This window comes from Atheta coriaria, unplaced genomic scaffold, assembly GCF_025399875.1.
Source record: "Atheta coriaria isolate IRGN ID8LTWV9N9 unplaced genomic scaffold, Caltech_Dcor_3.1 hic_scaffold_3_pilon, whole genome shotgun sequence".
In the NCBI taxonomy this organism is placed as follows: Eukaryota; Metazoa; Arthropoda; class Insecta; order Coleoptera; family Staphylinidae; genus Dalotia; species Dalotia coriaria.
In genome coordinates this window covers 546,265-562,336 of record NW_027045445.1, presented here as the reverse complement: position 1 = coordinate 562,336, position 16,072 = coordinate 546,265, and the positions used below count along the sequence as shown (strand labels likewise).

At 36.6% G+C, this 16,072-nt stretch overlaps 1 protein-coding gene and 1 long non-coding RNA gene across 3 annotated transcripts in view; one reads left to right on the top strand and one right to left on the bottom strand.

Moving 5' to 3' along the window:
* Window positions 1–16,072, top strand: part of LOC135803877 (regulator of G-protein signaling 11) — a 47,403-nt gene that overhangs the window by 7,017 nt on the left and 24,314 nt on the right. For both annotated transcript variants that reach the window (XM_065317597.1, XM_065317598.1), the window contains exon 2: window positions 1,492–1,658. In XM_065317597.1, coding sequence (XP_065173669.1) covers window positions 1,611–1,658 — 48 coding nt within the window. In that variant the 5' untranslated portion in view covers window positions 1,492–1,610. The remainder of the gene's footprint in view (window positions 1–1,491; window positions 1,659–16,072) is intronic.
* LOC135789608 (uncharacterized) lies at window positions 6,193–9,324 on the bottom strand. Its single transcript, XR_010547609.1, has 2 exons — window positions 8,590–9,324; window positions 6,193–8,520 (listed from the first exon to the last, which is right to left on the bottom strand). It is a non-coding gene; the product is annotated as an uncharacterized lncRNA (long non-coding RNA).

The following is a 16,072-nucleotide window of genomic DNA, read 5'->3' as shown; positions in this document are numbered from 1 at the left end:
ACTTCAGTTTCTACGTCTTGCATGTCACTCTAACTTTTTAACAATTCCAATAATGTTTTTTTCATATTTATATATTTTTTTATTTGATTTTATTGAAGTGTTTTTCCAATGTGTTTTTAAACTGATCTTGAAAACTTTTGGCACTCATTGGAAGTTTGAATGCACAGTAAAACCGAAGTTAAATCGACCGGAAGGGCGAGATGGCCTCAAATTCGCTCGCCGCTCAAAGAAAACGGACACAGAAATCTGCGAAAGGCGGAAATGCGGACACACAAAAATGCAATGAAAGATGTCCCACAATTCGCTACGAATGTCCTCGAAACATGCCCCAGTGCCCTGGATTTCTATCTTTTCACTATTTTGTGCAAGGATAGGCCTTTTATTCATAGTTTTGTAAACATGCCCAAAGCTTTTACCTCAGTTGCAAGATTAAAACAGCTTTTCTAATAATTTTCATCAAAAAAATACTGAAATATTAATTTCTAAGATGATTCCAGCCTCATTTATGCGATGTTTGACATATTTCACGTTTTTTACTAGCAGATAACAGACATCGATCAGTTTTGGGGTCCGATGGCAGCTGGGTTAGTTAGATGTATGATTAATTGTTGTGTCGCGCTGGTGAACTCGCTCTCACATGAGAAATTACAATCAGTTATGCTGACACTAATGAAATATGGCTTGGCGTCCACATTTAATTTGATTTCATGAAATTCATTCCACACTTTAGAGAACTCAATAATACAATCTACTAAATCGAATTTTTTTTTACGAGATTATTACAGTATGCCGTATGTTTACGAAACGTTTTATTGCGAGCCGAAAATAATCGTAAATTGAAAACGAAAACGTTCGGAAAACAAGACCGAATAAATTTGTTTGCGTCCGCGGCGTGCCAAAATTCGATTGGCAAGTCAAAACATAAGCGTCGCGACGCCGCCGCCGACGTAAAACACCAACGCAAACTCAATAAGCGAATGGATTCCAATTCGCGAATTGTCTAAATATTTTCAGAGGTAAAGTGAAAAGTAAAATGTTGAAGACGAAACGCATTAAACGAATGCAATTCAATTGTGTTAAGTGAATTGAATTGGATTAAAATTTAAATTCGAAAAAAATGAACACACTGTACATAACACATTTAAATACTATTCTAATGCAAGTGGTGACTGTGATGAAGGTTGTGCACTTAATTAACAAATATTTCGTTGATCGCTGCGTTGCTGCGCTGCGCTGCTCTTTGCATAGCTTTGTTGGGTTCTGCTGGTGGATGCGCCGGTAAAAGCTCCGTAAGCCGCGGAAGCTCTCCGGTATTGTACGCCCGCTTCGCGGTGCTCATGCGGTGCCGTTCATTATTCAAGCAATAAGAGCGCAACTACCACACAGCGCTGATGGAGGCATTAAGTGCGCCTAATGAAAATTCATGTCCTCAAAACATCTTTCTAATACCACCGCAACAAAACTGAATGTTTTTCTTGTTATTTGTTACAGCTCGTATGTGGGGGTGACTAAAAGCGTGATGGGGCGAGGGCAGAGCCCCATGGAGCTCGGCTAGGTGCGTGTGTCCGGCTGCCCGGCCCCTCTGCCCTCAAGCCGAGTCCGGCCGCCGCATGGAGCCGGATAGGGAACGATGCCACAGGCCTAGTGCCTTTGACAAGGTCAGTATCTCAATATATATTTAAATCCACACAGAAAAAAAAATCAAAGATAAATTTCGATCAGCACCTATCTCGCCAAAATTTAATATGTGGCGGATTACGGCCGATCGCGTGCGCGTGTAACCTCAATCCGCACCCTCGCACCCTCAGCTAACAGGGGTAGGTAGAATGAAATCAAACGCTTCTGATTTTCAAGCCCCATATCCACGAGTACAGCTAAACTCTGTGGGAGTATGTGTGCAATGCGCAAATAGCCTCCTCACCTCGCAATATGTTTGCTAGAGAGGGTTGTGGGGTTGTAGGATCAAGCCCAGGCACATAAGCAGGTTATGGCGCACGAGCGCTCGAATCGGAAAATTGGACGCGGGCAAAGGCCGCGCTTGCGATTTATGCAAGTTCACGAAAATCGTTATCGTAATTTCCGCGCGTATTTATTACACCCGCAGGGGTTGTCCACGATAAATTTTCCTAAATCACACGGTCCCAAGCACTCCGGACCCAGCCTTCAATTTGTAAATTAATTTACATTGCACCACATAACCTCAACTAATAAAAAATCTTCGCGTTTTTAGTGTCTAGAAATGTTTAAATCTGATTAGTGCTATCTTCTAATCTAACCTTGATGGGGGCGCGCACGCCATGTCCTTTTCTGCACTAATCCGAGTTTCACTTAAACTTCGACTCTGACATTAACTTTAATTTAAGTCCTGAAGCGAGCAGAAGTAGCGCCCGTAGTGAAGTTAAATTTGTAGGCCTCGATTTATTACAATTTAACTTCCCCACCGTCTCCAGCAATTGCTGTAACTGCCGATTCCTACTTGGCGTTGCGTGTGTCCTGTGACTCTTGCGTTCCGACAGTTAAATTTAATGTCCCACATCTTTTCATTTCAATTCACTTAAATTAGATTCATTTAAGTTTGTTTAAGTTAATTTTCCTTAATTTTCTCTTCGAGTGAAACTGAGCCTATAAAATATATACTTATATTGTAATTTAAATATATATATAGATGGCGTGGACTTTGTAGGTTATGAAGTTTCCAAGTGAGGTTATGGCATGTTCGCATGTTGATTAATAACGCGAATTTAATTACTCATAACAATTAATTATAATCGCATTATGTTTTCGTGCGAACTTGACTGGAAGCTAATGCCCCGCATTAGTTTTTTTTTTTCTGGCTTTGGGGTGGACATGCTCGGCGACGTCATTAATCGCGTTTTTGTGCGGGTTTGTCTGCGTTCGAGCAAAGTTTGGACCCCGCGTGTGCGGAAACAGAAACTCACTTTGTTATTAATGTGATTTTAATCGCATGGAACAATCGAACGATTGTTTCAAACAAACAAAGTTGTATATATTCCACGGAAAACATTGTTTTTAAATTAAAATATATTGTGTGGCAATAATTTTCCACACACGGCAAATCCTTTTTCGTGGTTTTTGTACCGCACCAAAGATGAAATTACGAATTAAACGCGCTGGCGATGAAAATACATCGATACGAATCGAAAGCGAGAGAAATAAAATTGGGGTTTCAGGCTCGTGCGAAATTCGTGGGCGCGCACGAAATTCACCGATTTGTGACCGTGCGTTCGGCTGGTTTCACGAGGCGGCACAAATGAAACATGAAAGTCATGGAGTCATGGCATTCTCGGAGCGTGCTCATTCCCCAACTCAAATCACCCTTTACCACCCCCACATTGGACGCACGCAATTACATCATTCTGAACGATTGACTGCGTTTTTATTCCCTCTAATTTTTTTTTGTACGAAAGCCAAAAATAACAAAAAATACTTTAACTTAAATCGCAAGTTATTAATAAGTAATAAAAGTTATAATTTATATAAATACAAAAAATACGGCTTTTTTAAATTTTGTTTCCAAAGTTTTTAATTAGTACTGAAACATTTCGTGAAATATTAATTTATTATACCGCTTATGCACGGCATACTTGAGATTATCTCGAGTTTAATTACGCAAAGCCCACCTGCGCGGCTCCCTGCTTTTTTTTCTTTTTTTTTCCCGAAATCAGATTATAGTTAATTGCTTCAAAGTGCGTTTAGTCGGCGTAACAATTACGTTACTTGTTGAAATTTTAATAAATAATTTAGTACACATCAAAACACACAACTTAATTACATTTTATAAATATTTTTTACTCAAATAATATTCATATTATTCGCCAAAAAAAATAAAAACTACATTAAACATAAAGCAACCTACTACCAAGCTTCTAAAATAATTGAATAAACCGAAGAAAGCAAAAATTACTTTTAATGCTCTCCATTATTTTGCACATGAAATGAAGACATAAATACCTCGAAATTATGTAGCTCCGTTTCACGTTTAAAACTCCAAACCGGAACACCGGAAGTTATTAACACTTGCAAAAGTTTTAATGGTATTATTCGATATACCTGCCATATATAGTACGTATTTTACGGTAGACATTAATTCTCCCAACAGAATTGAACACCTTTTATAGGCAACAACTACCTATATAACAATATTGTTGTACTTATAATAAAATTGCACGTAAAACTTCTGATTATCACGCGCAATATTTCTGACCGCAGGTGTTGTATAACACAAATAATTTCCAAATATTTTTGAGGTTATATAAAACTTAATAACCAAAAATTGGGTCAGCCAAAATATAAATAAATTTAAGTATGCTATTTGAATAAAAATTTGTACATGCTGCGTATACAACAATCACTTTATATTCGTTATTCTTTACATTTATTATTGCCTACGTAAAACAGCAATGGCGTGGATTATTTATCGCCCGACGGGAAGAAAAGCGCGTGGCGCGCTACGCTCGTAAAACGCCATTGTATCAGAACAATGGAATTTATCGGAGGTGGTATTTATAAGGCCTGTTGGGGGTGCTGGCGGTGATAATTTGCAAGTAAAGTGTTTCGTTTGCGCGCGCGCACACACACAAAACACTCTCAATTCCAATATGGCCATACTCATACGCATAGATTGCAAGCGTGTGTTGCGCCGATTTCACTTCTTTCAGCTCGAATCCGATTACGTTTAATGCATTTCCGCAATTTTTACGTTTTCCACGCCACGGTTTGCGGCTCAACTCATGCAGCTAAGAATAAAAGTAACCGTTTTATTTCTCCACGCGTATGTGACCAGCATAAATAGCATTCTCGACGAAACCATTATATATACAGCGTGGTTAGTGATAGAATGTATATGACGTGTACAAATTGGTTTGTATTGAATAGAATCGTTGATGTTAATTAATATTTCTTGTTTGTTGCAGGTATGTAATCAATAACGTCTTGATTAATCGTCTTGTCGACGTGGTACGCTGCTGCGATCAATCCGGTTGGTAATTGATATAGAAATGAAAAAATAATGAAGCTGGTATTGATTACGAGCGTATTTTTACGTCCAGGTCAATTAAAACACAATACTAGCTAATTAGTCATCGGCGCGGCTGTTAATATTAATCAATAGCTAATTAAACGTTTGTTTTCGTGGAATTGCGCTCTAAAGTGCAGTTTTATGCACTACTGTGCAAATAGTTTATTTAATCAAGCGCGCTAAAGGGCTTTTTAACCACTTTTAGCAACGTGACGCTAACGTTGCTTCCTCTACTTATAGGTTTTTGTATTTATACTTCTGTTTTTTATATTTTCCAACTTCGTTGACGCACTATTGAGATATGTAAGGTTATAAATACATTGGACTTCGCGCACGCCTTCAAAATCGTATGTGACATGCATGACATTCCGTAACTAAAGTACTTTAAAGTACTTTTTTGGTCGTCCGTGATTAAAGTACCACTTTTCGTGTTTTTAAACTGTGGAAAAAGTGGCGCTGTAAAGCTCAATGTAGAAAAAAAGAATATTGTACATTAAATGCGTAAAATAAATTATAAATATTTGACGCACTTTACATGCAATATATTATTTTAAACAAATGCAAATATTTGCGATCGGCGATAAACCGGAAACTTAGCAATCTTTGTAAATAGGGAAATTGCGTGAATTAATTCGTCAGATTAAATTTCCTTTCGGCCATATTCTGACTGCCTCCTACGCAATTTCCTTCCCGCCGAAAATTAGTGACGCTCACATCTTCCTACACCCGAATTTATACTTGAGTAGGCGTGCATTTAAATGTTTACTAATCACACTAATTGTGAATTTATACAATCAGAATTTAATATAATCCGTAAATGATTTTTGTTTTGATATTCGCTGGAATGTTTGCAATGTGAGTTGACCCGGGAAACTATATTCGCTAAAACTCGAATAGTTCTAGTCTCTTGTAGTAGTTCCAGTCTGATTGCTCGGGTTTGCTGCGGTCGTTGAGGAAAGCAAACCGCAAGTCGAGACCAAACCTCTCTAACTGCTCGAGGCAGGCGCAAGTACCAAGAACCAACCCACATTCCTCTCACTCTGCTCTCAAGATTTAATTCATTCTGAAGCAGGAAATGACGCATTTTGAAGGGGATCTTTCATGGTTTTAGAAGTTTTGAGGACAATTCACATTTTTAGAAATATATAGAGTAGTTTTGTATGAAACTTAGTTTTATTCGCGACATAGTCTCGTAGTTCTTACTAAAAATATAAGAAATTCTTACATCCTTGTTTCTTGGACTTAGTAGGTGATGATTTCATCAATAAGTTCCACAATTTTATTTTAAAGAAATAAGAAATGCTAATTATGCACGTTAACGCCATCGGATTCAACTATTTAATTATAACTATGATTGAATCTCAATGCCAACTCAACAATTACTCGAATTTTTCTCGCCGTATAAACCATCCTTGGACTTTAACGAACATTTAAAAAAATAATTGGCCAAATTGGTCTAGGCGTTGTTGAGATATGCGCTTTCCAACAGATTTTGCACTTCATTTTTATATCATAGATTTAACTTCCTTTAAATCAATTTTTTTATATTTTAATAATTATTCTGCTATTCAAGATAAATACGAATTAAAAAAATCATAGATCATCAAAATCTGTCCAGCCGGTCTGTAGTTATAAGTGTTTTAACTAACAAAATCAACTTTTATATAAAGATTTTGAAGATGCATGCATGTTTAGGCAATAAATTAAAGTTAAAAACTCAATTTTTTAATTTAAACTTCAATTTTAAGTAAAAACTATGATTATATACACTTTAACCTCCGTAGAATATTCTTATCAAGCGAGAGTATAACGTAAAGAGTAAAATTAATTTACTCTTTGCATAAATGACGCAATTTCTACCTTGCTACTATCCACTGGTGCAATGCAGATGCTCGTGCAATGCAGATAACATTAAACAATTTTAACACCAATAGTTTCATGGAAATATAATTTAGCTATATGACGCTATCATATAATTAAGTTTTTAATGCGATTGAAGTGGTTTTAACGCGCAGCGAACAATTTAAACGTGATTGATTGTGTTTATGATTTGAATATTTGATTTCAAATTAGTTCGTATCGTTGGAACATTTCAATTTGCCAGAATAATTAGCAAAACTCTCATTGCACCATTTTCATATTATTACTCTTCACAGCTAAAAGCAATCATATTAAATTAAATTTTGAACGCAAACGTGAAATTATTATTTATTATTTAATGCAACTGAATATATTAAGTGCATCGCTAATTTTGCTAAAATATATTAATATGTTTTTACGATTAATATTTTCATTTCGTTCAAATATTGAACTATTGATTCACATATTCGTGAATAAATATGCAAATAATAAAATATTTATCCTTTATTCATTAATAATTAATTGGTAAACATGATATTATGCATGTAAATTATATTTTCCAAACCTATTCAATTATTTATAGGACTTTTGTTCGTTTATACCGCAAAAAATCTCGAATATTAAAAGCAAAGATTAAAAATAGATTTTTCATCCAAACAACAATAATATTCGAAAATATATAATACCTGAATGTAGAATACTCCTACGAAATACCTCCGCGTAATATTTTCGTCATAAGTACGTTATTTTCGTCTCGTCCTTCGTCCTTTATCCTTCATTCTTCGTCCTTGCTTGCATCGCGTGCTCCAACAGTTACGTGTCGGCAGTTGAGCAGATGCCACCTCATAGAACCGACTCACTCACCAACCTGCTGGATGAACCGGAAAACGGAAGGGTTGCACGCATCTGTCTTTCATTAAATTCCTCGCCGTTGCAACCCACTGTCATCCTACACTTTGATACTATAAGTAAAGATTAAATTTCAAAATGCCAAACATTCCAACAAATTAATTCATTGCGCCCCGAAGAAATTGTTTGTTTTCATTAATGTTAAATGTAATACTAATGCGGATTGCTATTATAACCTAAATTGGTTCTATAAATTTGTTTAACGTCGACACCAGATGCTTCTGTTCTAATTTAAATGTATATATTGGCACGCACGAGGAGAAAGAGAGGAATGTCGCTGTCAGAGTTGAAACAATTGTTTCCGCCCGAATTGGAAGGGCGCCCGCACACGTCCTCCCGCAGGACGTCGCATCTGGCCATCTGGAGTCCTCGACGAGGACGAGAATGCAAACTTACTCGACCCGCCTGAGCAAGCCAAGCGAAAACATGAAAACATGTTACCCTACTATCCTATTGGTCCTTTTCCATTTTAATTCTTGTTATTCTTGTTTTCCTTGAACTCACCAACAGAGTTTTCGTAGTTTCTTCGTTGCTTTCTTATTAACTATAGGACTATATACTTTTAACTCTTCTTTTTGCTTCGCCTCCAAATATTCAAACATTGCGGGTCGTCCGTTGGGACGTTTTGGGTCGTCGTGGATGCAAAATGAAATTACGTTGAATCTTTTTCGGTCAGGACCAATCCTTACGCTTCGAAACATGCGCTGGAAAACCTTTAAAGCAATAAAAACAGTGAGTTTGTTTTTTATTAGATTTTTTACAAGGAAATAAAATATACTTACACGTTTTGGCTTACACACGTTGGCCTGCCTTCCATGTATTTTAAATTAATACGTGGATTATCAGCGGAATACACGTAGAACACTTAACACGGGATAAATTTTAATAAATACCAAGCAAACAAAGCATAATCTGTTTGTACACTTGAATACATTCTAACCTCGCAAAAATAACGAGGTTTTTGTAACTTTGTAGCATTTTTTAAAACCCTCTCGGCGATTTATTGCCTTCAAACATTTGTACATGTCATACCTCTTAAAACGTACCCTTCCATAACGTTTTAACTGGTTGTCGGAATGTTGTGGAAAATTCTAGGACGCTCCTCAACTATGTTCGCTTGTACTGGAATGTTCTAGAAGGTTCCGAATGCTCGCCTGTGCATGTTCTGCTCATGTTCGTGTTCCAGAACGTGCGTTTGTTCATTGGGCACGCTCCGTGGATCGTTTTGTGAGCCCTCGCGCACAAAAAGTAAATAAAAATACCCATTAGCTTACACACGCTGCACAGCGCCACTTTGAGCCGCTGCACTCGAAAAATACACGTCGCGTAAACACGCCGGATGAGAGTTTGGTTGGCGCATGCGCAAACAAACAAAAGGCGCGTGCAAACAAACGAAAAACAAACATTCCGTATTCATTTACCGTTTCATCCGCATTGTTCTACAGGTTTCATCAGCCACCGTCCAGGTCTGCACAGCTTGATGAACGTCAGTGTAAATCAATGCAACTCAATATTACGCGCACACAAACCTAGATAACCTTAAAAAAACACACAAAATTAACTTCGACAGGTGGCGCTGTGGAACAGAAACTGAAACCAACGCGCATTAATTTAACTTTGCACGTGCGTTTGCAATTAGATAATTAATCTCAAGCGTAAAATTCTATTCGTGCTGTCTTTGGGGACGGCCGAAGGGGACATGTCTAATGTCTCTGGCTGTTAGCCGCGTGCGCAGTGCGCACATGTGGTCGAATAAATCTGCACGCTGTGCGAATTTCGTGTAACAAGTGCGCAATAATGTAACGCAGGGCAAGCGCGTAACGGAACGTAATGGCACGTTGTAATGCATAATCCAATTCGTACTGCGGCGATTAGCTGGCAACCTCTGCTGGTGACGGGGGACTCGTCACTTTAATGAGCGTTGCTATTTCCAGATTGTCACGTTTTCACATTGTTCGAATTAAACAAGAACTTGCAAAAATAAGTTATATTAAACTACAGCGCCACCTATCGGAAAATCATAAAAATAAATTTTATATTATGTTTTATTAGTTTTAACTTGTAAGTGGTCAGTAAATATAAAATTTCAACCTGTAATATTTAACATTTTATATGTGATGTAATAAAATGTGTTTATTGAGGTTAGCCGACACTTTGTATACGAAAGGCGGAGAAATGTCAATCTCCACGAGATAAACCGCGTTGCTGATGTACAGCCGCCGTAAACGTTTTATTTGCCGTGCTTGTGCTTTTACTGCCCCTGATGGGGATGGAGAGCTTTAACTGCTTCAACGACGGCGATGCTGACATGAGCATGACACGGATTGTCATATGGTGCGCGTATTACTCATGCGCCGCCATTTTGTGACATTGTTACACACATACTACATCTACACATTTCAGCATTATTTCGTATTTAGTATTCAGATGAGCATTGCGTGCTGGAATGAGAATATGAAATGTGTATTTGGCACATTTCACACACATTTCGGAGACATTCGCACGTATTTTGTCTTGAATTATGGTGAATTGTGTGATTAATATGCGTGAGAACATATTGTATCATATGATCATATATATTATAGTGGAAGATGTTCTTTTATTGTATTTATTAAATTAAATTTGATATTTGAGTTTCGATGGAAGCAGAAAGCAAAATTAAATTAGTTTATTGGACAAATGGCTTTCTGTTAGTGTTTCTGTATTCGACGAAATGCGAAGTTGCGAGTGGGACATCAATTTTCGTATAATTAGGTGAATATATGAATGTTTGCATAGTTTGCGCATGTTTGGTTATGTGCGCCAGACTAGATTTTGCTTGACAGTAGTCACGCACACGCTATTTCGTAATTAAATTTTCGTTGAGCTACTATTCGTACCGAAATGCTGAAATAACCAAAAATATTTCAGAGCGAATATGCAATCGTAGGATATTTGAAATGTTTGGAATATTGACGAAAATATGAAGTCAAAAACAAAAATCTGCTTGCGAAACATGTGATGAAATTCACAAAATGAAAAAATGCATGCAAACATTTTAAAAATTTCAATTTTGTTTCTCATAACAAAAAATCTACAGAAAACTGCTTTCTAGTTAGCCATAAAAGATTTAAAACTATTACTCACTAGATGACCTCATAATTAATGTAGTGACATCTCGCGGAGGAAGGAAAAGTTTTAAGGTTAATAAAATTTCTATTAAACAATCAAATAATAGGAAACTTCTCCTTGAATTATGACAAATCATCAAATGAAACTCAAATAATTTATATCTCGACATAATTACTCATAAAACTTCTAGAGATCCTTCTCGAGATTAATAGATTTAAAACTTCTCAAACAAAAGCAGAAATCTCCGGATATATCCCCATATAGATTGATGGATTCTCATTTCATAACTTGCGTTATGAAAAGAAAGTCTCTTGGAATTTTGATGGATCATCAAAAATAAAACTATCTATATCACCACCCTCAGCAGCCATCTTAACTACTTGGCGAGTTCAACTTGAACTTGCGTTTCGTTTGAAACTTTCCTCCGATTGCGTTTATCTCGCAGTTTCGAGTGCACTCTTCTCCTTCTTTGGCACTGCGCTCGATACTTTTTGATAAATGCGCACGGAAAAAAACTTTTTAGTCAGATTTAATCTCGCCGTCTTTCTGGGTATCTCGGCGTGGTGTTTGTGTGTGCGCGCGTGGCTCTTGCTGGCGGCGAAGGTGGCGGCAGTTCATATTTGTACAGCCATTCGAACAGCACTTGGAACACTCTCGAATGAAAATGTAAATGTACGAGAGGCAAAGGCTGCGGAGAGGCAATGTACGAGTGAGGCGTATCTATAGGCATTAAAAGCAACAGCGGTGGCGGCGGTGGCGGCGGCAGCGTTTGATTGATTCGGGGGGCGGCGTATAAACGCCAAGCACGAGCGCGACCCCCTCAGCTGATCGATATCGAACTTGTTAAGCAGAAACGGTGCTCACGCTCCGAACCGACACTTACAGATACAGATGGGGAATATACAGAGTGTTGACAAATTTGAAAAATTAAAAAAAAATTAAAGTTTTTGATTTATAGAAAAATAATAATTATTTTTTATTATTTAAAATTTTATTTAAAAAAACACACTGTATGTGACATTTCCATCCATCACAATTGCCGTTGAGGGTGTTGGAGTTGTAGTAAGAAAGGAACGAAATTGCGAACGTGAACCGTGAACGAGCTATCGTTATCGATCCACACTGGGCCACAGCAGCCTGTAGCTTCTGATCCTACTGACGTCCTTCGTCCTTCATCCGTTTGCGCGTCCCTAAACAAAGCTTCCTGAAACTGGGAAACTTTCCTCGAAAGCGAGAAATCTGAGATAAAACCTAAATACGATTTCGAGGAATGCGCCAGCAAAAAGTACAATATGCATACTCTAAAACTTCAAACTTTAATCCCAAAAGATAAATAATTTAAAAAAGACTATGCACATCCAATACGTTTACGTGAAAAGAAATTTTTCATTTGCTTTTTTCTTCGTTTTCTTGTTTTTCCTGTGTGATAGTAACCTAAGGGTTTTTTGGAAGGCGAAAGGAGGATGCGTGAGTTGTTTACGCAGAGCACATCCCATCAGGGCAGCCCCGGCGGGCGCTGATGTGCCATTTATCTCAAGGAGAGCGCATCGTTGCTCGTTTCGTCTCGTCCTCGGTAATCAGCGTGTGCGTACGGGCGCACACTCTTCAAGGACATGAGATCGCCGCTAAACGACGTCGAACGACCTCAAACGCTGTGTTTTTTTTTCCTTCACGCTGCTGAAAATGCGTAAGTCTTTTGAGTTGATACTCAAGCAAAGTAAACCAGTGCTGTATGACTGGTTGTATAGGTTAATTGGATTTCAGCTTTTACACACAGATTTTTATTTGAATTGTAATTGTATACAACATAAATTTGAATGCAAAATCATAGATCGAGTATCATGCAGGTAATGAAAATGCATCACGTCGCATCAGTGCATATCACATTCCATATTTCTGCGAATTGCATAGCAATGAATTGAATGCGGTAGTGGATGCAAGTCCACGCGCGTTGCAGCGCCTATAAATTATGCAATCATCGCGCAGCGCAGCGCTGGTGGTTGTGTGAATTCGGGCGGACGTGTATAATTGCGCGATTCAACTGCGAGCCAGCCAATTAGCGCGTGAGGATGATGTGTTGAATGGGCAAGCGAAGAGCAAGCGAGTCAAAAGCGCAGTCGAAAGGCCGCTGGTAATAAAAATCAATGGAAAACAGGCATCGTGTATTTGTAATTTATTTGTTTGCAAATTAAAAAATACAAAATAACTTTTTAACTTATTTATCTATTTTCAATAAATGTTTTGCCTATTTTTAGAAATGGTATTTTATGATGTTAAAAATAATATTTTTTATTAAAACAAATTATTTTATGTGTTTTTTGATAATAATAATTGTAGTGTTTGTAACACTTCGTATTTTGTACTATAATGAAGTCTAAACATTTTTTACGTGTTCCATTTATGTTTACTTTCATCTTTTATGCAAACATGAACGCACGGACGCAATGTACAAGTCGAAATTGCGCATAAAAGTATGAAAGCGCATAAAAATGGCGCTGTACGTACATTACAGCTAGTAAAATGGCCGGGTCTTGGAGAATCATGCTCGGAAATTTCATTCTTATACATTTTCTTATCTACCTTCACATTTTCTTGAATTATTTCATGTTTTTCGTAAGTAACTTATATTATACTCTTTTTAAGTATATTTTGGTTATATTCAAACAAGAAATTACTAATTTATTTATTAAATTCATCTAATTTTGTGTTTGTTTTATATTTTATTATACGTTCTGTTATTTTATGTAGTTTTTATTTTGATGTTTCTATTTTTCAGATTTTTTTTCTTATCCTATTATTCTCGGTATTATTTTCATTTTCCCCATCATTTTCTTTTTATGCGCCGCGCGTTATGTTCTCTTATTCGTTGTTATTATAGAGCATGTGCGTAATGCGGGAAAATGCGGGCAATGTGGGAAATCCAACAGACTCGGCAATACGACAAGACTCCGAACGTCTTATTATTACCACTATATTATTATAACCACAAGAAAAAATGTCGTAACCTACTATTTTTGTGTGCGCGAGCGTAAAAACAGGGTGAGAAAATAAAAACGAAGTTTACGCTTGTTGCACAGCAGAATACAAATATGAATCAATGGTTTTTTCATCATTTTTTATTTATGTCGTGTTGTAGGAAGGTTTGGAAAATTGGTTTACGTGATGGATCAAATTATTAATTACAAAATTGGTTTCGTGTTTAAATTGATTCATATTGTAAACTAACTTTTGTCAATTCTATCAATAAGATTCGCAATTTTATTTGAAAGAAATCAATTATATTAAGAATTGCGAATAATGCACTTCAGCGCGCCATCTCGGATTCAACTATTTAACTATAACTATGATTTAATCTCAATGCCAACTTTTATACTATAGAAAAGGGCTGTCTATAGGATTTTCCCAGGAATTATTCAAATTTTTCTCGCCGTGAAAACCATCCGTGGACTTCAATAAACATTAAAAAAAAAGAATTGGCCAAATTGGTCTAGACGTTGTTGAGTTATGCGCGTACCAACACATTTTGCTATTCATTTTTATATTACAGATATGCGATTTTAAATGTGAATTTTTAGTGTTATTCATTGTACCTGTCGTAGATTCCCGAACATCCGCAAAACACGCAATCATCACATAACCACAAATATGACCCTAAAAAATAGAATGAAATAAAATTTAATCAAAAATAAATTGAATTCATAACAAAATAATTCCACCAATGAGTTAAATTGGGAAAAAAATTACATGAAAAAATATTCTGTAAAATTTATCGCTATAATTTCAACATTTCCGCGCAATTTTTATATTTTCCCGCAATCTTACATTTTCCTCCTCTTTTCCTTCCTTTTTCCTATTTTGCACCTACATATTTTGCCAACGATCACGTTGAAATTGAGCAGAACGATACTTTTCATTTTTTCATCTGTCCAAGCGTAGATCTTTCTTTCCTGCTTTTCACTTTCATTCCTTTTTTTGTACAAATATTTCATACGAGAATTTTTTTGGGGATTTCACGTACAAAATGGCTGTCATCATCGTGATAGCATTTTTTATTGTTCTCACTCAAGAGAAACTAGCTGCAAAGAAATTTTTTGACACATTTCAAAAAAATAAAATAAAAATTTCATTTCAAATAATGTAAAATTGGTTGCATAAAATTTCATTATCCATTTCCATGTGTAATTGTAAATTTCAGGTAAAATTACATTATTAAACTTCAAAATAAAAGCTGCGTAATTAAATCCTTTTCATTTTACCTAGCATTGTATGTTGCATGCTTTTGTTTCAGTTTTTATTTATGTATAAATTCGTTGCTAGATGTGATTATTTCAAAGCGTCCTTTTTACATTTTCGTTTTAACAACACTAATAACACAACCAACTCGCAACATGCACACGCACAGGAAAAAACAACAACTGCAGTAAAAATATAACAAAACAAAAAAATGTCGGTGATATTTTTTCGGGAGCAAACACAACAGTGTAAAAAGGTCATCACATCCTTCCTCGCATTACCGAGTCCTGGATTTTTACACCCGCGACTTTTTCACGCCGCCCACATTCCGTATCACGCTCACACCCACTCGTTGTACTACTAGCGTATACTATAGTACCGCTTGTTTCGAATCTCGCTTTGTCTCTGTGTAGGTATGCTTTTTTGTCATGAGGCAATTTCCTCGTCGGCGCGATTCCCGGCACTCCATTTCCTCGGGCCCGTTCAACCCTTTGAATTTTTTATCCGCCTGGGAAAAAGTCAACTGTTCGAGTGGGCGTCGCGCGGAAGAGTCGGTCCTTTATAAATATATAAAATAAAAGCGTCGCTCGATTGCGAGGACGTGCAAAGCAGAAGCAAGATGTGTAGACGTATACACACTGTAAATCTTTCAACGTTGTAGTGTGAATATATTTTCTCGGTGTACAATATTATCATACTATAGCTCCAACGTAAGGTTACATAGGTTATAACCTCAAAAAACTTGAAAACGAGCACAAAAACAAAATTAAACATTAAAGTTGACTGTGAAAGATAGAGAAGGTTATATCGGGTGATAAGTTCGATCATAAATTACGTTGAATATTCTAGTGGTTGATTTTTTTGTTTGGGAAAAGTTTTTGTATCAAGTTTTTATCAAGTTACGTTTTTGTCTTACGAAGA